The sequence below is a fragment of the Pristiophorus japonicus genome, chromosome 2, assembly GCF_044704955.1.
Source record: "Pristiophorus japonicus isolate sPriJap1 chromosome 2, sPriJap1.hap1, whole genome shotgun sequence".
NCBI classification, from domain to species: domain Eukaryota; kingdom Metazoa; phylum Chordata; class Chondrichthyes; family Pristiophoridae; genus Pristiophorus; species Pristiophorus japonicus.
The window spans coordinates 365,410,563-365,433,769 of NC_091978.1; the positions used below are offsets into that span (position 1 = coordinate 365,410,563).

The 23,207-nt window shown below is 46.8% G+C and overlaps 1 protein-coding gene across 12 annotated transcripts in view; it reads left to right on the top strand.

Annotated features, from left to right (window-relative positions):
* LOC139250361 (PDZ and LIM domain protein 5-like) overlaps positions 1 to 23,207 on the top strand; it is a 301,980-nt gene that overhangs the window by 82,346 nt on the left and 196,427 nt on the right. For all 12 annotated transcript variants that reach the window (XM_070872813.1, XM_070872816.1, XM_070872817.1 and 9 more), the window contains exon 3: positions 5,742 to 5,893. In XM_070872813.1, the coding sequence (XP_070728914.1) occupies positions 5,742 to 5,893 (152 nt within the window). The remainder of the gene's footprint in view (positions 1 to 5,741; positions 5,894 to 23,207) is intronic.

The window sequence follows — 23,207 nt, forward strand, 5'->3', positions numbered from 1 at the left end:
ATCCACTGGTTCTCCCTTGTCCACTCTACAAGTTACATCCTCAAAAAATTTCAGATTTGTCAAGCATGATTTCCCTTTCATAAATCCATGCTGACTTGGACCGATCCTGTCACTGCTTTCCAAATGCGCTGCTATTTCATCCTTAATAATTAATTCCAACATTTTCCCCACTATGTTGGGCTAATCGGTCTATAATTACCCGCTTTCTCTCTCCCTCCCTTTATAAAAAGTGGTGTTACATTAACTACCCTCCAGTCCATAGGAACTGATCCAGAGTCGATAGACTGTTGGGAAATGATCACCAATGCTTCCACTATTTCTAGGGCCCCTTCCTTAAGTACTCTGGGCTGCAGACAATCAGGCCCCGGGGATTTATCGGCCTTCAATCCCATCAATTTCCCCAACAAAATTTCCCGCCTAATAAGGATATCCTTCAGTTCCTCCTTCTTACTAGATCCTCGGTCCCCTGGTACATCGGGAAGGTTATTTGTGTCTTCCCTCGTGAAGACAGACCCGAAGTATTTGTTCTATTGGTCTGCCATTTCTTTGTTCCCCATTATAAATTCACCTGAGTCCGACTGCAAGGGACCTACATTTGTCTTCACTAATCTTTTTCTCTTCACATATCTGTAGAAGCTTTTGCAGTCAGTTTTTATGTTCCCGGCAAGCTTCCTCTCGTACTCTATTTTCCCCCTCCTAATTAAACTCTTTGTCCTCCTCTGCTGAATTCTAAATTTCTCCTAGTCCTCAGGTTTGCTGCTTTTTCTGGCCAATTTATATGCCCCTTCCTTGGATCTAACACTATATATCCTTAATTTCCCTTGTTAGCCACGGTTGAGCCACCTTCCCTGTTTTATTTTTACTCCAGACAGGGATGTACAACTGTTGAAGTTCATCCATGTGATCTATAAATGTTTGCCATTGCATATCCACCGTCAACCCTTTAAGTATCATTTGTCAGTCTATTCTAGCCAATTCACGCCTCATGCCGTCGAAGTTAGCTTTCCTTAAGTTCAGGACCCTAGTTTCTGAATTAACTGTCACTCTCCATCTTAATAAAGAATTCTACCATATTATGGTCACTCTTCCCCCAAGGGACCTCGCACAACAAGATTGCTAATTAGTCCCTTCTCATTACACATCACCCAGTCTAGGATGGCCAGCTCTCTAGTTGGTTCCTCGACATATTGGTCCAGAAAACCATCCCTAATACACTCCAGGAAATCCTCCTCCACCACATTGCTACCAGTTTGGTTAGCCCAATCTATATGTAAATTAAAGTCGCCCATGATAACTGCTGTATCTTTATTGCACACATCCCTTATTTCTTGTTTGATGCTGTTCCCAACCTCACTACTATTGTTTGGTGGCCTGACGCAACTCCCACCAGCATTTTCTGCCCTTTGGTATTCCGTAGCTCCACCCATACCGATTCCACATCATCCACGCCAATGTCCTTCCTTACAATGCATTAATTTCCTCTTTAACCAGCAACGCCACCCCGCCTCCTTTTCCTTTTCGTCTATCCTTCCTAAATGTTGAATACCCCTGGATGTTGAGTTCCCAGCCTTGGTCACCCTGGAGCCATGTCTCCGTGATGCCAATTACATCATATCCATTAACTGTTATCTGCACAGTTAATTCATCCACCTCATTCCGAATACTCCTCGCATTGAGGCACAGAGCCTTCAGGCTTGTCTTTTTAACACACTTTGCCCCTTTTAGAATTTTGCTTTAATGTGGCCCTTTTTGTTTTTTGTTTTTGGTTTCTCTGCCCTCCACTTTTACTATTCTCCTTTCTATCTTTTGCCTCTGTCTCCCTTTTATTTCCCTCTGCCTCCCTGCATAGGTTCCCATCCCCCTACCATATTCGTTTTATTCCTCCCCAACAGCACTGGCAACTCCCCCTAGGCCATTGGTTCCGATCCTGCCCAGGTGCAGACCATCCAGTTTGTACGGGTCCCACATCCCTCAGAACTGGTTCCAATGCCCCAGGAATTTGAATCCCTCCCTTCTGCACCACTCCTCAAGTCACGTATTCATCTGAGCTATCCTGCAATTCCTACTCTGACTAGCACGTGGCAGGTAGCAATCCTGAGATTACTACTTTTGAGGTCCTACTTTTTAATTTAGCTCCTAAATTTGTCTCGTAGGACCTCATCCCGTTTTCTACCTATATTGTTGGTACCTATATGCACCACGACAACTGGTTGTTCACCCTCCCTTTTCAGAATGTCCTGCACCCGCTCCGAGACATCCTTGACCCTTGCACCAGGGAGGCAACATACCATCCTGGAGTTTCAGTTGCGGCCACAGAAACGCCTGTCTATTCCCCTTGCAATTGAATCCCCTATCACTTTAGCTCTCCCACTCTTTTTCCTGCCCCCCTGTGCAGCAGAGCCACCCACGGTGCCATGAACTTGGCTGCTGCTGCCTTCCCCTGATCAGTCATCCCCCTCAACAGTACTCAAAACGGTGTATCTGTTTTGCAAGGGGATGACCGCAGGGGACCCCTGCACTACCTTCCTTGCACTGCTCTTCCTGTTGGTCACCCATCCCCTATCTGGCTGTGTACCCTTTACCTGCGGTGTGACCAACTCACTTAACGTGCTATTCACGTCATTCTCAGCATCGTGGATACTCCAGAGTGAATCCATCCGCAGCTCCAGTGCCGCAATGCGGTCTGTCAGGATCTGCAGGCGGATGCACTTCCCCGCACACGTAGTCGTCAGGGACACCGGAAGCATCCCTGAGTTCCCACATAGTACAGGAGGAGCATAACACGTGTTCGAGCTCTCCTGCCATGACTTAACCCTTGGATTAACTTAATTGGGCAACAACAATGTTAAAAGGTTACCTACTGATAAAGAAAAAAAAAGAAAAACAACTTGCCAATCACTTACCCCCTTGGCTGTGACGTCACCTTTCGATTTCTTTCTACTTTTTTGCCTTCTCCCTGTAGCTGCACAAGCACGCTTCTCCGACTCTCCACGAACTCCCACGCCTCAGCGACACGTTGGGCCTTTTTATATAGGCACCTCCCGAGCCTCTCCGACTCACCACGAACTCTCAAACTCTCCGACGCACCTCCTTCCCTTTTCATACGTTACAAAAACAACTTCTATTTATATAGCGCCTTTAACGGAGTAACACATCCCAAAGCGAAATTAGGGTAGATGACCAAAAGCTTGACCAAAGATGTAGGTTTTAAGGAGGAAAGAGGTTGAGGCAGGGAATTACAGACCTTGGCAAACTAGTCCCACCCATCCCTTCCCTCAACGACTATCTGACCCACCTGTGACAGAGTCTGTGGCTCTCGTATTGGACTGTTCAGCCACCAAAGAACTCACTTGAGGAGTGGAAGCAAGTCTTCCTCGATTCCAAGGGACTGCCTATGATGGCAGACCTTGGGGCCTCGACAGCTGAAGGCACGGCCACCAGTGGTGGAGCGATTAAGATCGGGGATGCTCAAAAGGGCAGAATTAGAGGAGCGCAGAGATCTCGGAAGGGGTTGTGGGGCTGAAGGAGATGACAGAGATGAGGCGGGCAGGGGGGGGTGGGGGGGCGAGGCGAGGACCATGGAGGGATTTGAAAACCAGGATGAGGATCTTAAAATAGATATGTTGCTTAACTGGGAGCCAATGGGTGATGGGTGAGCGGGACTTGGTGTGAGTTAGGACATGGGCAGCCGAAAATGTAGAACGTGGGAGGCCCCTCTTGGCTTCCGATCTTCAAGCTTTCAATCCGATCATTCTTCTTGCATTGTGTTGAAAGCTGTTGCTGCTTCAACTTGATCTGAAAGACGCCACTTGCCAAAGGTAGGTGCAAGATGACATGATACCCGGCGTGTTTATTTTCATGGTTGCCATGGAAAAGGCGTGTTGTGCGTGTGAGGCTGGAGTTCCAATAATCCATGCACTGCTGCACTCCTGCACAGGATGTCAATTTTGACTGCCTTATGTTTTTTCATGCACGGGATCTGGGCGTCGCTGGCAAAGCCGGCATTTATTGCCCATCCCTAATTTCCCTCGAAGGTGGTGGCGAGCCGCCGCCTTGAACCGCAGTGGGTCTGGGATCACATGGAGGCCAGACCGGGTAAGGACGGCAGATTTCCTTCCCTGAAGGACATTGGACATTCCGGCAGTTTCATGGTTGCCATTACCGATACTAGCTTTTTAATTCCAGATTTATTTATTAACTGAATTTAAATTTACCCAGCTGCCGCGGTGGGATTTGAACTCGCATCTCTAGATCATTATCTGGCTCGTCCTGACTTGGAAATATATCGGCCGTTCCTTCATCGTCGCTGGGTCAAAATCCTGGAACTCCCTCCCGAAACAGCACCGTGGGAGCACCTTCACCACACGGACTGCAGCGGTTCAAGAAGGTGGCTCACCACCACCTTCTCAAGGGGTAATTGGGGATGGGCAATAAATGCTGGGCCTCGCCAGCGACGCCCACATCCCATGAACGAAAAAAAAGAGTCCAGGCCTCTGGATTACTGGTTCAGTAACAATACTGCGCTACCGTACCCATTACATAACTTGCAACAGTCCCGACTGTGTGACTGACCAGTGCATAGATGTTCCAATACTGTGGTGGCGATTTACTGAGCTTCCATTGGCTAATAGTTGTAAGAATAGAATCTGGTAAATGTGTAAATAACAATGCATGGCTAACGTAATAGAATACCAAACTTACATAAGAACATAAGAAATAGGAGCAGGAGTAGGCCATACGGCCCCTCGAGCCTGCTCCGCCATTTAATATGATCATGGCTGATCCGATCATGGACTCGGGTCCACTTCCCCAACCGCTCTTCATAACCCCATATCCCCTTCTTGGTTAAGATACTGTTTGTCTCTGTCTTAAATTTATTCAATGACTCAGCTTCCACAGCTCCCTGAGGCAGCGGATTCCACAGATTTATAACCCTCTGAGAGAAGAAATTTCTCCCCATCTCAGTTCTAATGGGCTGCCCCTTATTCTAAGATCATTTCCTCTAGTTCTAGTCTCCCCCATCAATGGAAACATCCTCTCTGCATCCACCTTGTCAAGCCCCCTCATAATCTTGTATGTTTCAATAAGATCACCTCTCATTCTTCTGAATTCTAATGAGTAGAGGCTCAACCTACTCAACCTTTCCTCATAAGTCAACCTTCTCATCCCCGGAATCAATCTAATGAACCTTCTCTGAACTGCCTCCAAAGCAAGTATATCCTTTCATAACTATGGAAGCCAAAATTGTTGTGTATCTGTAAAGCATGCACTCCCATGTTCCGGCACCAGGGAACTCATCTCCTGAAGTCCCAAGGGATCCGAGCATCCTTTGGGAGCACTGTATATAAGCTGGCCCCTAAGGCCTGTTCCTCACTCTGGAGTGTCTTATTAAAGACTGAGGTCACTGTTACTTTAACCTCCCTGTGTGCAGCCTCATCTGTGTTAGGAACACAATAAAAACTGTACGTAGTATTCCAGGTGTGGCCTCACCAATACCCTGTATAACTGTAGCAAGACTTCCCTGCTTTTATACTCCATCCTCTTTGCAATAAAGGCCAAGATTCCATTGGCCTTCCTGATTACTTGTTGCACCTGTATACTTGGACTGTGTCGTTTAGATATATGTCGGGCCCAATAGAAACATGTATGCACATTTTCAGTACTTATCGGTAGTGATCCAATCTGAACATCTCAAATTTATACTTGAAATTTATAGATTTTTCCCCCAATTTTTCTTTCAGCTGTCGGAAGGTGGGAAGGCTGCCCAGGCGAGCATTGAGGTCGGCGATGTGGTCCTCTCCATCGATGGGGTCAGCACCGATGGGATGGCCCATCTGGCGGCTCAGAATAAGATTAAGGCCTGCACCGGGTCCTTGAAACTAAGCCTGCAGAGGTAAGCGACTTCCGCCTGCATTTGCAGTACCCAGCCGAGAATTTTCATCATCCATTAGCTCCCCCACCCCCGATGTGGGTGGTGAATCTTTGGAATTCTCTACCCCAGAGGGCTGGGGAGGCTCAGTTGGAGTATATTCAAGGCTGAGATCGATAGATTTTAGAATATTAAGGGAATTAAGGAATATGGGGATCGTGCAGGAAAGTGGAGTTGAGGTCGTTGATCAGCCATGATCTTATTGAATGGCGGAGCAGGCTCGAGGGGCCGAATGGCCTACTCCTGCTCCTATTTAGGTTCTAGTGTTTTCCCACCCCCAATGAAAACTGTGAATCAATGTAGGAATTGACCCGGTGAGTTGCAGTGGCGAGACAATGAGGGTTGAATGGTTCATGACTTCCATGACCTTGCCGAACCCACAGTGGTGTCCATTAGTCAGAGCGACGACAACGGAATTTAATTTCCTTCGCACCAGATCATCGGCAAGTGGAAGGGACGCCCGTTCTATTGGATCTATTTGCAGGGCGGAATGGGCTGAATGGCCTACTCCTGTTCGTACTGACATTTAAAAAAAAAAACCCTGGTTCGCAAATGATTCCAATCGAATACACCGTAATGGGGGGTCAGCGGGAAGGGCACCCGAGGATTATTCTGGATGGATGGGCCAAATGGCTCTCCTCTATAATTATCGTGTGATTGCTATCAATGGGTCTTGCATAGGAAAATTACAAAAATCATGAGGGCATCTCATTTAATAAAATACGGCTCTCCTCTGGCGCCCCCCCCCCCCCCAGCTTCTCGAGGTTGCATTATGATCTGAAGTGTGCTGAAGAGACGCAACATACCCACCTCCAGTTAGAAGCTGGTCTCTCTGACCATGGCTGGCTTGAGTGACAAAATGGAATGGGTTCACTTGTCACTGACCCTCATCCTGAGGTGGATGGGGGGTGGGGGTGGGTTCTGAGATATAGCGGCGGAGTTGTAGCGGACCCCTCAATTTGGAAAGAAGAAGGTGGCTGTACTTGTTGCTAAGTGTCAGCTGTGGCTCAGTGGGTAGCACACTCGCCTCTGAGTCAGAAGGTCGTGGGTTCAAGTCCCACTCCAGAGACTCGAGCACATAAATCCAGGCTGACATTCCCAGTGCAGTGCCGAGGGAGCGCTGCACTGTCGGAGGTGCTGTCTTTTGGATGAGACGTTAAACCGAGGCCCCATCTGCCCTCAGGTGGGTGTAAAAGATCCCATCGAAGAAGAGCAGGGGGGTTATCCCCAACGTCCTGGCCAATATTTATCCCTCAGTCAACATAACAAAAACAGATTATCTGGTCATTATCACATTGGTGTTTATGGGAGCTTGCTGTGTGCAAATTGGCTGCCACATTTCCCACATTACAACAGTGACTACCCTCCAAAATGTGCTTAATTGGCTGTAAAGCGCTTTGAGACGTCCAGTGGTCATGAAAAGCGCTATATAAATGCAAGTCTTTCTATTTTCTTTTGTTGTGGGAGTGAAGGCACTGTAATTCCAAACTTGTTCCCAAGTGTTGAAATGTCGATTGTAAGTTGTATGTTTTAAGTATTAGAACGGAATGCATTCTCTTGACATTTTGAACCCCTAAGGCTATTCGGATCATCCGTTTAAAAGCACCGAAGTAGATGAGAGGGATTCTGTTCTGAAGGTAACTTAATCATTAGCAACTGGAGAAATTCCTATTTTAGCTGAGGTCATATGTCCCTTTACCATTCCATTCCGAGTCCCTAATGGAACTTAATTCTGTTTTTAGAGCGGAGCCTCTTAATTATACTCACTATCACTTGTGTCGTCAATGTAATATAAATGTTTCCGTGCAGACAAATCCGATCACTGTCAAATTCATTTATGAAATCCAGCTTATTTTTCTAAACCAAATATGACCAGTACATTTGCAGAATAGCTACGAGAATTATGTGATATTATTGACTCGTTAAATTTAATGACAAAATTGGAAGCAAATATTTATATATAAATATGAGAACATTGTGTGACTTTGATTTTGGCGGTAATATGATCCGGTTTTAAACTCACTCTTTTAGCTTCAGCACTGAGTTAGTCAGTTTTTAAAGTGTTGGCCTGGCAGAGATAAGGACATTGAGAGAATACGTTGATCAATTTATTAGCTTCATGCCAAGGTGAATAACTTTTGATCTGTAGAAACCAGTAACGGCGTCCCAGTGATGTGCGGGTGTTAAAAATTGATGGTTTGTTACAGTAATACGCAAGTATTGCTCTTTGGATTGCTACACAGGAACATGAGAAGTAAGAGCAGGAGTAGCCCATACGGCCCTTCAAGACTGTTCCGCCATTTAATAAGCAGATTGACAGGGTAGATGCTGAGGTGGTTTCCCCTGGTTGGGGAGTCTAGAACTAGGGGGCACAGTCTCTGGATAAGAGGTAGGCCATTTAAGACAGATGAGGAGGAATTTCTTCACTCAAGCGGGTTGTGAACCTTTGGAATTCTCTGCCCCAGAGAGATGTGGATGCTGAGTCTCTTGAGTATATTCAAGGCTGAGATCGATAGATTTTTTGGGCTCGAGGGGAATCAAGGGATATGGGGAACAGGTGGGAAAGTGGAGTTGAGGTAGAAGATCAGCCATGATCTTACTAAATGTTGGAGCAGGCTCGAGGGGCCGTATGGCCTACTCCTGCTCCTGTTTCTTGTGTTCTTATGTTAAAGGGATGCACTGGAACAAAGGTGTGAGCTTGCATTTTAAAAAAAGCCAACAGGGAATGTTGCAGATCCTGATGCCAGGACAGGAAAATGCTACAAAATCCTGCATGTTGGGTAGGGGTATCCTACAGGAGGCTTGCTAATGAAATTGAGCCAGATGGTATGAAAGTGAATGCAGCCACAGGAAGAGGAAATTGCCTGAAGGACCCACGGCCAAGAGTCGTGGCTAGTCGATATTTGTTTTTCGACCGGTGGGATGTAAACTACTTTTCCCCTTCTTGGGGTTCTTCTCGATCTGTCAGTGATGTGGTCTCGGGCATCGCTTGGCACAATATCAAAACCTTTGGGAAGCATTATCATACGTGACACCGACTGTGTGGCTTCAAAGGGAGTTAGGCCCGGGGGGCAGATTGGCCACATAGATGTCGGATACTGCAGAGAAATACGAAGTGAACCCTCCTGGGAGGAAGAAGGAAGTATGCACTAAATGGTGAGACTTTAAATTTAAAAAAAAACAATTGTATAAGTTCAGATGCATATAACTTTCTAACTGGAAGTACGATAATAAAGCACTTTTTTTTTACAGAAATGCAAGCAAGGATTCCTGGGTTTTATATACTAAGAGCAAAGCATAAAAACACAGTGGTGATACTAAATCTGGACTAATGACTTAGTTAGCTCCTCGAATTCTGCCCTCTTGTGCATCTCTGATAATCGCTCAACCATCGGTGGCCATGCCTTCTGTTGCCTGGGCCCCAAGCTCTGGATCTCACTGCCTAAACCTCTCCGCCTCTCCATCTCTCCACCTCGCTCTCCTCCTTTTAAGACGCTCCTTAGAACCTACCTCTTTGATCAAGCTTTTGGTCTAATTTCTCCATGTGACTTGGTGTCACTTTTTTAAAAAAAATCTCCCAGTACTCCTGTGAAGCACCTTGGGACGTTTCGCTACGTTAAAGTCGCTATAGGAATACAAGTTGTTGTTGTTGTAGAATAGTTCTTCTCGGTTAGGTCCATGGAGATTGATCATGACAATGAGCTAGAGAATCCAGGGCTGTCTTCCGTAGGACAGCAGAGGTTAAGAGGAGCTCCCATAGATTACGTAGAATGCATAGCTGAGAAACTGGCCATTCGGCCTAACCAAGTCTGTTCTGGTGTTTATACTCTGCACAAGTCGAGGTGTGCTCAAAGGTTGTGAGGGACTTTGACAACAACAACAACAACTTGTATCTACATAGCGCCTTTTAATGAAGTAAAACATCCCAAGGCGCTTCGCAGGAGTACTATGAGACGAAAAAATTTGATACCGAGCCACATAAGGAGAAATTAGGTCAGATGACCTAAAGCTTGGTCAAAGAGGTAGGTTTTAAGGAGTGTATCGAAGGAGGAAAGAGAGATTTAGTCAGTGAGTTCCAGAGCTTGGGGCCCAGGCAACAGAAGGCATGGCCACCAATGGTGGAGCGATTATAATCAGGGATGCTCAAGAGGGCAGAATTGGAGGAGCGCAGACATCTCGGGCCGGGGGGGGGGGGGTTGTGCGGTGAAGAGTTCCCCACCCCAGTTTACTTCAATCGATGAGTTGGTAATTAGTGGGTTGGGCATAAATTTGAGATAATCAAAAGAACACAGTGAGAAGGGGTTATGTGTATTTTGTTTGCACAGGGAATTGTTTGGACATGAAATGGCGTGTGAGGAAACACGTTGGAAGTAGAAATTCTGCCAACTCTCATAAATGGATTAAAAAAAAAACAGGCATTCTCCCCGGTGACTTATCCGTCTGTCAGCATCACTAACAACAGGTTATCTGGGTCATTATCACGTTGCTGTTTATGGGAGCTTGCTGTGTGCAAATTAGCTGCCCGTTACCCACATTATAACAGTGACTTCACTTGGGAAAAGTACTTCATTGGCTGCAAAGCACTTCGTGGCCTTCTGTGGTCGTGAAAGGCACTATATAAATGCAAGTCTTAAGTCTTTACTTGTCCTAATATTGCCTTATGTGGCTCGGTGTCAAATTTTGTGAGGTACCTTGAGGCATTTCACTACGTTAAAGGCACTTCTATAAACACACGTTGCTTAAAAGAAAGGATGCATTTGTAAATTAATTAAGTGAATTATGTGCTTCGAGCTATGGATTACTCTTTAAACAAAGGATTTATTCATGTAGGTTCACAGTGACTACACTCAAAGCATACTTCATGGGCTGCAAAGTGCTTTGGCACTATATAAATGCAAGTATTTTTTTTCCCTGTGATGCAGAATTGTATCATTCTTTTGCGTCTTCCCAAGTAAACATCTACAAACTTGACTTTACTTTGCAGTGAGATTCTGTTTGCCTTTTCTGAGTTATTTCTGAGTGGCGTGCAGGCCACCATGCTGTGTTTGCAAGCCTCCAGCCAGCTGGCTAGATGTTGGCACTAAAATGGCCAAGTTGTAGTTTGCCTCTGTGCTCCGTGATGTCGTCTTCTTAGGCAGTCCCCTGGAGTCGAGGATGACTTTCTTCCACACTAAACCGAGTTCTAAGGTGACTGAAGAGTCCAATGCGGGACCTACAGTCTCTGTCACAGGTGGGGCAGACGGTGGTTGGAGGGACGGGTGGGTGGGGGGCTTGATTTGTCGTGCGCTCTTTCCGCTGTTTGTGCTTGGCTTCCGCACGCTCCCGGCGAAGAGACTCGAGGTGTTCGGTGCCTTCTCAGATGTTCCTCCTCCACTTTAAGCGGTCAGGGATTACATAGAAACATAGAAAATAGGTGCAGGAGTAGGCCATCCGGCCCTTCGAGCCTGCACCACCATTCAATAAGATCATGGCTGATCATTCCTTCAGTACCCCAGGTGTCAGTGGGGATGTTGCATTTCTTTCAAGGAGGCTTTGAGGGTGTCCTTGAAACATTTCCTCTGCCCACCTGGGGCCCGCTTGCCGTGTAGGAGTTCCGAGTAGAGCGGTTGTTTTGGGAGTCTTGTGTTGGGTATGCGGACGATGTGGCCCGCCCAGCGGAGCTGATCCAGTGTGACCAGTGCTTCGATGCTGGGGATGTTGGCCTGAGCGAGAACACTGACGTTGGTGCGTCTGTCCTCCCAGGGGATTTGCAGGACCTTGCGGAGGCAGCGTTGGTGGTACTTCTCCAGTGCTGTTGAGGTGATGTAGGGCCTGACGCAGCACCAATGTTCAAAGGAGGTGCGCAGTAGGAGGGGGGAATACCTAGGCTTTATCTTCTAGAGGTATCTGGGCACAACTGAACGTGGGTTTTATTTGGAAACAAAACACCCTTTCAAACACATACGAAGTCTGTGAAGAATGTCGACCTTTTGAATAGCGCTGGTGCTGATATTTGCTTATAAATAGAAGTGAAGTTTGAAGTTCAGTGCCCTGGTAACTTGAGATAATGTCGCCATGCTCGGAGCGACTTGTTGACAAATATTGAAGTGTTTGCAAAGAAAGTACTTGCTTGGAACTAGACTGCTATGAGACAACAGAACATTCCAGATATTTTTATAATCAAACACTTCTGCTTATTAAAGAATTGTTTTCTTTACCGTAACCATTTTCTAACGGTTCTGTGATTTTCCTCCCGCAGCAGCAATGTCCTGCAGATTAATCTTCAATTACTGGAGATTCCAGGGCAATCCAGGAGGGTTGTCATCCCTACAGTACTTCCAAGGTGTAGGTAATAGCCTGCCATTTGCTCACACCAAAAGAAAACTTGCGTTTTATACATAAGAATTGGGAGCAGGAGTGGGCCCTACGGCCCCTCGAGCCTGCTCCGCCATTCAGTAAAATCACGGCTGATCATCGACCTCAACTCTACTTTCCCCATATCCCTTGATAGCCCTAGTGCCCCAAAATTTACCGATCTTTGTCTTGACTATACTCAAAGACTGAGCATCCACCGCCCTCTGGGGCAGAGAATTCCAAAGATTTACCACCCTCCCTGAGTGAAGACATTTCTCCTCATCTCAGTCCGAAATGGCCAACCTCTTATCCTGAGACTGTGACCTCTAGTTCTAGGCTCTCCACCCCAGCGCCTTTCATGACCTCACGGCGACCCAAAAGTGATTTACAGCCAATGAAGTACCTTTGAAGTGTCGTCACGGTTGTAATGTGGGAAACGTGGCAGCCAATTTGCGGCACAGCAAACTCCCACAAACAGCAATAGTGATAATGACTAGATAAGCTGATTGTAATGCACTGAGAACTGTAACACCGGCGTGTTACAGTGCAAGCGGAGATGGCAGCAAAGTATCGGTTGCAAGGGGGTGGCAAATCTCGGTTGCTTCATGTTGGACGTGCAGCAGGTTGCTATCTCTGATACAAATGGCCAAATGTTTCCAAAGCGGAGTTGAATTTCCAAGCACACAACGACTGCCAATACATTTGCCACTAATGTGTGATGCAATGTACATACGTGTCAATGAAGCATTTACAGTTGACACTGGTGCATGAGCTGTAGATGAGGGCAGAGAATACGATATTTACAGTAAGGATGGACCCTGTTGTGCAATGAGTTGCCGATGCCAATGGTCTTGTAGCATTTTAAGGAGAGAGATATCAGTAGCCCTTTGCCTTCGCTCCAGTTTTATACCCATTTGTTGCAATCGGACACTTCGTAGTCAAATGCGTTTCAAGTGGATACGAGCTGTCATCATCATCATCATCATCATGGGCAGTCTCTCGGAATTGAGGAAGACTTGCTTCCACTCCCAAAGTGAGTTCTCGGGTGTCTGAACAGTCCAATACGGGAATTACAGTCTCTGTCACAGGCGGGACAGACAGTGGTTGAAGGAAAGGGTGGGTGGGGAGTCTGGTTTGCCGTACGCTCCTTCCGCTACCTGCGCTTGGTTTCTGCATGCTCTCGGCGACGAGACTCGAGGTGCTCAGCGCCCTCCCGGATGCTCTTCCTCCACTTAGGGCGGTCTTTGGCCAGGGACTCCCAGGTGTCGGTGGGGATGTCGCATTTTATCAAGGAGGCTTTGAGGGTGTCCTTGAAAGGTTTCCTCTGCCCACCTGGAGAATTGGGCTATTGGCCCGCCGTGTAGGAGTTCAGAGTAGAGCGCTTGCTTTGGGAGTCTTGTGTCGGGCATGTGAACAGTGTGGCCCGCCCAGCAAAGCTGGTTGAGTGTGGTCAGTGCTTTGATGCTGGGGATGTTGGCCTGGTCGATGACTCTAACATTGGTGCATCTGTCCTCCCAGGGGATTTGCATCATCTTGCTGAGACATCATTGGTGGTATTTCTCCAGCGATTTGAGGTTTCTACTGTATATGGTCTTATGAGCTGTAATAGAAGGGCAGGTGGCACACCTTGGCATTGCATTGCCTGTAGTTTTGCCACCATCTGCGTGGGAGAGCTAAAGACATGGGGCCCTGAATTTGCGGTCGGAGGCTTCCCCCGGGGAAATGCCAGTGATCCGCAAACAAAAATGCCAGCGGTCCTGGTGTTCCGGGAGGTACGGAGACTCGCGGTCCTGGGCTTCTCCGGGTACCTGCGGGTAGAGGTGGGGGGGGAGGGGTTCGCTTTTACCAGGCGTAAGAATTTCACGGGCATTCATCGGGCCAATAGCCCAATTCTCCGCCCGCGGAGGTCCTTTTCCCAGATAGGCGGTGGATCTGCCAAAAGAATTCTTGACCGATCGCAATTCTGGATCTTAGCGCATGCCTAAACTCGGAACCTGCGTGGCCCCGATGGGAATGTGCGCACCTCGTACGCGCGCCCGTAGGGGCTGAAAATTCTGCGGCCCTTATCTCGTTAGTTGACCCACTGGCCCCACGGTTTGCTGCATTAGAATGACGCTGCATTACTGCGTTAATGCGATTTATGCATTGCAACGGCGGCCACACTTCGAAGTAATTCATCGGCTGTAAAGTGCTGAAATCGTGAAAGGCGCAATATAAATGCAAGTTTCTTTCGTTTGGTCATTAAATTCCCTGGATGAACCTTTGCTCGGTTTGCACAGTGCTTGCTGGGGTGATTAACGTTGGGGTGATTAACACAGGGTTAGAGCTGCTGAGTAGATGCTATTTGGTACCGTGGCTTTTCAGTCTGGCTAGCACTGCAAGTTCTGCTGATCTTTTCTTCTGTAGTACTGAGTCGATAAGTCAGCAGTCTGCAAGTTTTCCCCCGTTGCCTGCAGCACAGATTTTGAGCACGGCTTTGTCCAAATGTTTTTTTTACTAAATCTCGCATTGTGTTTTGAATTGGTTGCCTGGAGGCACTTGACGTTGTCGGGACCTGTTTCAGCTTGTGACTTGTAAACTCGCTGCTGCCGATTCCAGGATTCCCGTCCATGATCGCAGTAACAGCAAGGGAAAAGTTCCATTTCTTTTTTTTTTACTTCCAACTTTGATTTATCCCCATCGTGTAACAACAACATGCTCGGCCTTCGAGAAATTTGATTTTCTCTGTAAATCGGCAAAACAAATAGCACTCGAAACAAATGAATTAACCACATTCCTCGCATTAATGGCCTACCATCTTCAAGTGCGTGTTTTGACAGACTCCCTCCAATTTAAACACGTATTTTCACGTGCGTCTTTGCAAACGCAATGGAAAATGTATTGATGAATAATGTACCTTTTTTTTTAAAAGAGAGATGGAGCTGAATTGTTAGAATCAGAAAAATTGCAACACGAGGCCTATCGTGTCTGTGCCGATTAAAATAGGCTGAACTCTCTGAGTGAACTAACAGTTTATGGGTCCTCAATTTACCTTTATTGGTAGAATAGAATGTTGCAGGTCCAATTACTGGAACTGGAACCCATTTTATGATTTGATTTTCAGAAAGTAACACATCCAATACTTGGAGTTGACATGTAAATCTTGGGGTTTCCTTTTTTTTTAAGAAGTGAGCCCCTGAGGAAGAGGCATTTTACAGAATAAGCTTTCTGGCCCAATGTGATTTTTATTTTCTTGCTCAGCATTAGCAATTGTTGCTCGGCCAGAGGGCTGTGGGTTCAAGACTCCCACACATCAGTCTGCAGTGACACTTCAGCGCCATATCGAGGGAGTCTTTCGAAAGCGAAGTTAAACCGAGGCCTTGTCTTTTCTTCCCACTCCCCCCCCCCCCCCCCCCCCCCCCATTCCTCTCCCCAACCCTTCAGTAGATGTAAAAATATTCCATGGGCATTATAGAATCATTCAGGAGAGAAGTTGGGGAAACATTTCATCACACAAAGGAGTGGTAGAAGTGAGGAGAAAACTCCCATTAAAAAGCAGTAGATGCTAGCTCACTGAATCATTTTATATCTGATTTTTGCTAGCCAAGGATATAAAAGGGATACTGAGCCAAGGCGGGTGGATGAAGTTAGGATACAGAGCAGCCATGATCTCATTGAATGGCAGAACAGGCTCGAGGGGCTGAATGTATGGACATGTGAATATGCTCACGGGTTTGTGGAGCAGTTGCATTGTGAGTGGCTTAGTCACCCTCAAAGGACACCCTCAAAGCCTCCCTGATAAAGTGCAACATCCCCACTGACGCCTGGGAGTCCCTGGCCAAAGACTGTCTTAAGTGGAGGAAGTGCATCCGGGAGGGCGCTGAGCACCTTGCGTCTCATCGCCGAGAGCATGCACAAAGCAAGCGCAGGCAGCGGAAGGAGCGTGCGGCAAACCAGTCCCACCCACCCTTTTCTTCAACGACTATCTGTCCCACCTGTGACGGGGACTGTGGTTCTCGTATTAGACTGTTCAGCCACTTAAGGGCTCATTTTCAGAGTGGAAGCAAGTCTTCCTTGATTTCGAGGGACTGCCTATGATGATTATGATGATGACAAGACTCAATAAGACCCCAGCCAGTTGGGTCTAGGTCATCCACGATGAGGTATGCAGTTGTGAGCCAGGTGGATGAACTGGTAATGTGTAGTGTGATTGTTAAACCTTTGCTATTAAGAACTAGTTGATTTATTAACAATGTGTTGCTGTGAATTCTTTAAGCAAGGAACCCATGAAGCAAATAAATTACAGCCTCCTCCTGTTCCTATTCAATAAAAGGGCAGGTAATTCTCTTGGTATCCTAGCCAACACTTTCTCCCCTCAAAATAGGTTATCTGGTTCTTCATCTCATTGCTGCTTGTGGAGCTTAGCTGTGCCCAAATTGGCTATAGTGTTTGCCTACAGCAATAATGCCTTTTTATGTTTAAACAACAATATCTGTGGGTCCCACAGCTCATTTTAGCTGTTGAATGAAATCAATTGGTTGGGTGTATAGTAAATATTTAATTTGTGTTGCATTGTGTTCACACACAACCTCCATGAATCAATCCTTTGTTTAAAGAATACTCCACGGCTAGAAACACGTAGTTCACTAAATTCATTTGCAAAAGTATCCTTTCTTTTAAACAACAACAACTTGTGTTTATATATGCGCCTTTAACGTAGTGAAATGACCCAAGGTACCTCAAATTTAGCACCCAGCCACATAAGGACAGGTCACCAAAAGCTTGGCCAAAGAGGTAGATTTTAAGGAGAGTCTTGAAGGGGGAGCAGTTTAGAAAGCAAGACTTGCATTTATATAGCGTCTTTCATGCCCACTGGACATCTGAAAGCACTTTACAATCAATGAATTACTTTTTGAAGTGTAGTCACTGTTACAATGTGGGAAACGTGGCAGCCAATTTGTGCACAGCAAGCTCCCGCAAACAGCAATGTGATAAACCGACACTTAAGCGTCTAACTTTTGTGCCAAGAGAAATAAAATATAGAATTTGCTACTATGGATGTTTGAGTGGCCCAGCAGTCTGGCCCTTGGCCTGCGAGCGCCATCGGAGTAGGCCAGGGAGCAGAAGGAGCAGCGTGGAGGCATACCAGGGAACAGCACATGCTGGAGCAACGGCAATGAAAAGGGACGTCACCAAGATCCAGCTCGGTGATTGGAGCGTGGGCAGATACAGCAGGAGTGGCGAGGTCGGGGTGAAGGAGCGGCGAGAGATTGTAGAGGACGTGATCAGGGCCCAGGAGAGGCGAGAGTTCGGGGCCAAGGGCCCAGCGGCAGCACGGGCCAGCCCACACTGCGATATGTGTGCGCACTAGGTCCGTGCAGCAGAGCTGGTCTCCAGTCGTCTTGGTTAATCCTTGCCACTGGACCAAGACCTAGCTCTGTCAAGCCCGTGTGGTGGCTGGTATGCAACGGTCACCACACGTTTTTTTAAAAAAAAAATCCATGCACAGGCATCTTCCACCCTTCAACATGTAGTTCGGGATCTGGAATATAACCTGTTTTTGTTATGATGATTGAGGGATAAATATTGGCCATGGATACGAGGGATAACTCCCCTGCTCTTCTTTGAATAGCACGGTGGGATCTTTTACACCCACTTGAGGGCGCAGACAGGGCCTCGGTTTAACGTCGCATCCGAAGGATGGCGACCAAAAACCTGGCCAAAGAGGTAGGTTTAAAGGAGTGTCTTAAAGGAGGAGAGAGAGGCGAAGAGGTTTATGGAGGGAATTCCAGAGCCTGGGGCCCAGGTGGCTGAAGGCACGGCCGCCAATGTTGGAGCAATGAAAATCAGGGATGCACAAGAGGCCAGGATTGGAGGAGCACAGAGATTAACTCGCTGCTACAATGTGATCTATAACCTCTCTGGGAGGGGGTGGGGGAGGTATTGGTGGGACGGAGAAGCTTCTGATTGTGTTTTCCCCTAGTCAGTTTTCTCCCTGTCTTCTTGACAGCACAATGTTGGGGCGTACATAGTATCTTGGGCAATGTTATCTCGCCCTGGTGGCCATTATTTCATGGGTGCCCCTTAATGTTGAATGTTGGCATGCTATTTCCCTGGGGTGGTGGGTGGGAAAGGGGTAAACTCAAGCTGAGCCCAGCAGGGAATGGTGTATTGCAGTCGAGAGCAGGTGAACCTTGGCCCGCCCCTTAGCACTGGGACGGTTGTAGCACCCCGACCACCATCCTGGCTGTGCTCAACAAACCTGGCGTGGAGCGGCCTTCAAACTTGGGCCTTTTCGCATTTGTGCTCACTGGATAATCTTGCTGAGTCACTGGGCAGGCGAGCAATTGAAGTTTCTTTATCTGCAGCAGTGCAGCTAACCCACTGTCTGTTGAGTGTCAGCTGTGGCTCAGTGGGTAGCACTCTCGACTCTGAGTCAGAAGGTTGTGGGTTCAATTCCCACTCCAGGAACTTGAGCGCACAAATCTAGGCTGACGCTTCCAGTGTAGTACTGAGAGAGTGCTGCACTGTCGGAGGTGCCATCTTTTAGATGAGACATTAAACCGAGGTCCCGTCTGCTCTCTCAGGTGGACGTAAAAGATCCCGTGGCACTATTTTGAAGAAGAGCAGGGGGAGTTCTCCCCGGTGTCCTGGGGCCAATATTTATCCCTCAATCAACATAACAAAAACAGATTATCTGGTCGTTATCACATTGCTGTCTGTGGGAGCTTGCTGTGTGCAAATTGGCTGCCGCGTTTCCCACATTACAGCAGTGACTACACTCCAAAAGTACTTCATTGGCTGTAAACCACTTTGAGGCATCTGGGAGTGCCGGCTGAGATCTTGTGCTCGAGTCACTGCAATGGGGCGTGAAGGCTCGATGGAATCCCACTATGCTGCGTGTGGGGGGTGGCCGTGATCCAATAATCGTGGATGGGCTCTGGGTGGAGCGGGCTTGACGCGGTGAAGGGCCTATCTTGGCCCTTTCTTTATCTCCTTCCGTGGGGGTCAGTTTAGTTTGAGACTGTCCAGTCGATGAACAATATCGCCCAGCTTTTTGATGGTTTTTCTGTGCATCTTTCTGGTAATGTACTGGAAAAGGCATCGTTTCTTGCGGTCAGCACCAACAGGACACGATGGGCCGAAAGGCCTCCTTCTGTGTCGTTATGATTCTTGGGAAAACCTGATCAGTGGCCGAGATAAATGGTGATGAACCGAACCCCTGATTTTAAGCTCGCCCTACACTGCCGAGTATGAATAGTTGTGATGCTGGGTTGCAGCAGTAAACGTTTGCCTGTGTCCTTGGCTGTTTGATGCGGCGATTGTGATTTTAAGTGTTCGCGGAGTATGTGGGGAATGCTGATCGACACTGTGGGCAGCTGGCATCTGTGGAGCCATCTGCAAATAGAAATTGACAAACATATTTTGCTAATTTGCTCAGCGTGAAAACAAAATGGAGAGCCTATATAACACCAGGAAACATAGAAACATAGAAAATAGGTGCAGGAGTAGGCCACCTGGCCCTTCGAGCCTGCACCACCATTCAATAAGATCATGGCTGATCATTCCTTCAGTACCCCGTTCCTGCTTTCTCTCCATACATATGATGTATATTTATATCTTCACATGGCTGTGTGAAATACAACAACGGCAACTTGCATTTATATAGCACCTTTACCTTCGTAAAACGTCACGAGGCCGCTGCGCAAGTGGTGATTAACAAACAAAATTTGATACCCGAGCCACAAGGAGGCAGATGACAAAAGCTTGGTCAAAGAGGTAGGTTTTAGGGAGCGTCTTAAAGGGCAGATAGAGAAGTTTGGGGATGGAATTCCAGAGCTTAGGGTCTCAGCAGCTGAAGGCACGGCCGCTGATGGTGGAGCGATTAAAATCAGGGATGCTCAAGAGGGCAGAATTAGAGGAGCGCAGACATGGAGGGATTTGAAAACAAGGATGAGAATTTAAAAATCAGAGCGCAGCTTAACCTCACTATTAAAAGAAAGACCTGCATTTCTGTAGCGCCTTTCACGACCACCGGACGTCCCAAAGCACTTTACAGCCAATGAAATACTTTTTGAAGTGTAGTCACTGTTGTAATGTCGGAAGCTTTTGAATTCAGGGAGTCTTCGATTGGAGGCTGGGCTACAATACGCCTGCCCTACTATTTCTGACATGACTAGGGAGTTACTAAAATAGGGCTTGCAAGCAAAAAAAAACCTTCCATTGTCCCAGATATACATGTACATCTGCATTGTTCAAATCACACCTGGATTTGGCTGTGTGCACTATAGCTTGTCTAAAATAGCTAGCGATTGGAGTCAGGGTGTGAGATAGAGGGACTTCCTGTTGATTTGAATCATAACATATCCTGAAAAAAGGCTGTCTCTTTTTCCTCCCCTCTTGCAAAACAAAAAAAACACCATGGGGATTTGTAACTCAGTGACCCTGAAAACTACTTGGAATGCAATTGTATTTTTTTTTTCCGCTTTTGATGGAAAAATTATCTTCGGCTTTTCTTCCATAAATAGAATTGCTTACGCATTTTGCTTTAAGCATACTTTGGCAAACGAAAAAGTCCTTTAACTCTCGCCACATGCAGGTTTTAAGAGCTAAATTCGGGAGATGGGTTGAGTCTGCTGAAAACGATAGTGAACGCTGTACAGTTAAAGTTGTTAGAAGGCCGTGACTTTATCTATTTGGGGGAGTTAGGGTCTTTGAGCGGCCGAGAGGATAACGCTGGGTGAAGGCGAGCGCGGTTTCTGCTGATGGCATCTCGCTCCACTCTCCCCCACCAAGCACTAAACACATCGGGCTTCTTTCAGCCTGCATCTTTAATTCTTTTCTTTTTTACAAGGGTTGCCAACTTGCAAAACTACATTACCCATTGAGTGGTGAGAATGTGGAACTTGCTATCACAAGGTGTGGTTGAGGCGAATAGCCCAGATACAGGGGAAGCTGGATAAACACATGAGGGAGAAAGGAATAGAAGGATATGGTGATGGGGGTTGGATGAAGGAGTGGCAGGGGGCTGGTGTGGGGCATACAAGACAACATGGACCGGTTGGGCCGAATGGCCTGTTTCTGTGCTGTACATTCTGTGTAAAAGGTGTTTCGGGACAGATGGACTGACTGATGTGAGGCATTGATTGTGTCATTCAGTGCTTTCCTCTGTCACAAAGTTTGTGTCTACAGACACATCAAAAGGAAACACAATGAAACTTTCCCTTTTTTATATACTCACTCCAATACTTTGGATTTGCTGTTGGCTGTCTCCCCCCTCCCACTCCCTCTCCTCCCCCTCCGTCTCCACTCCCTCTCACCTCTTTCTCCCCCCCCCCCCCTCTCTCCTCTCCCCCCCCCTCTCCTCTTTTCCCCCCCCCTCCTCTTTCCCCCCCCTCTCTCCTCTTTCTCTTCCCCCCTCCTCTTTCTCTCCCCCCTCCTCTTTCTCTCCCCCCTCCTCTTTCTCCTCCCCCCCTCTCTTTCTCCCCCCCACCCCCCCGCTCTCGCTCTCTCTGATATATTCACAGAGCACAGCACACACAGCTTCCGACATGGCAGGCAGCTCTCTCGGAAGCCTCCGGAATCTGCCTGGTTCTGTTTATTATTAACTCTGCAGTTGCAGTACATAATACGCCCACATCCACACCACTTGTTTTCTGTTTCGAAGAGGGTACCTTCGCTCTCGAACAGAACCTTCCAAACCTGGTGTCGATTTCACACTCATTCGCGGCTCATCCATTTGCAATATACTCATACACCTTTGACATCACTGGGTCACGTTTGGTTTCTACCAATCTCTTCAGCTGTGACTGGTAGTTCATCAATGTATGAATAATAAAATACTTCTTCCTTATCGGGTGTAACTTGTGATGAGGAAAGCAATCTAGACATTGCATCAGCATTACTGTGATCAGCTGATCGTCTGTATTCAACACATGTAAATGCTGACAAAATCAAAGCCCATCTCTGCATTCGGGCTGCAGCTAATGTTGGAACTGTGGACTTTGGATGGAGGATTGCTGTTAGGGGCGTATGGTCTGTGACGATGGTAAACTTACGACCATACAAGTATTTGTGAAACTTCTTGACCCCAAAAATTAATGCCAAAGCTTCCCTTTCAATTTGCGCATAATTACTCTCACTGGCACAGAGTGTGTGAAGCAAAAGCAATTGGTCTCTCCTCCCCACTACGTGATACATGAGAGATCACTGCCCCAACTCCATACGGAGAGGCATCACATGCTAGCTTAATCTCCTTAGATATGTCATAGTGAACTAACATGGTGCTCTCTACCAATTTGCTTTTACACTCCTTGAATGCTGTATCGCATTCTTTTGACCACTTCCAATGTAACCTGTTTTTTCAAAAGTTAATTCAATGGATGTAATACTGTAGCCAAATTTGGGAGGAACTTCCCGTAATAGTTCAAAAGACCCAAGAATGAAAGAAGTTCAGTGACATTCCTGGGAATGGGTGCATTTCTAATTGCATCCCATTTTTCCATGGTTGGATGTAAACCATCTTTGTTTACTCTACCCTAAGCACTCCACTGAGTTTTTAAATAACTCACACTTACGAGCAGACACTCGTACTCTGTGCTTCTCTAGCCGTTTGAGGACTTCATTCAATGTGTTATTATGAATTTTCCTATTTGGTGCTGAAATTAGTATATTATCCAAATAACATACTACCCCTTCAATACCTTGCAAAATCTGGCTCATCACCCCTTGGAATATGGCAGGGGTGGAAGACACTCCAAACGGTAGCCTATTAAATTGATATAGGCCTAGGTGAGTATTTATAGTCAAACATGACTTGGACTCCTCATCTAGTTCAAGCTGTAAGTAGGCATTCATAAGATCCAGTTTTGACCAGATCTGACCATCTGTCGGTGTTGTGAACAAATCTTCTATATTCGGCAATGTATCGGGGACATTACCCTCTAGAACCTGGTTTACGGTTACT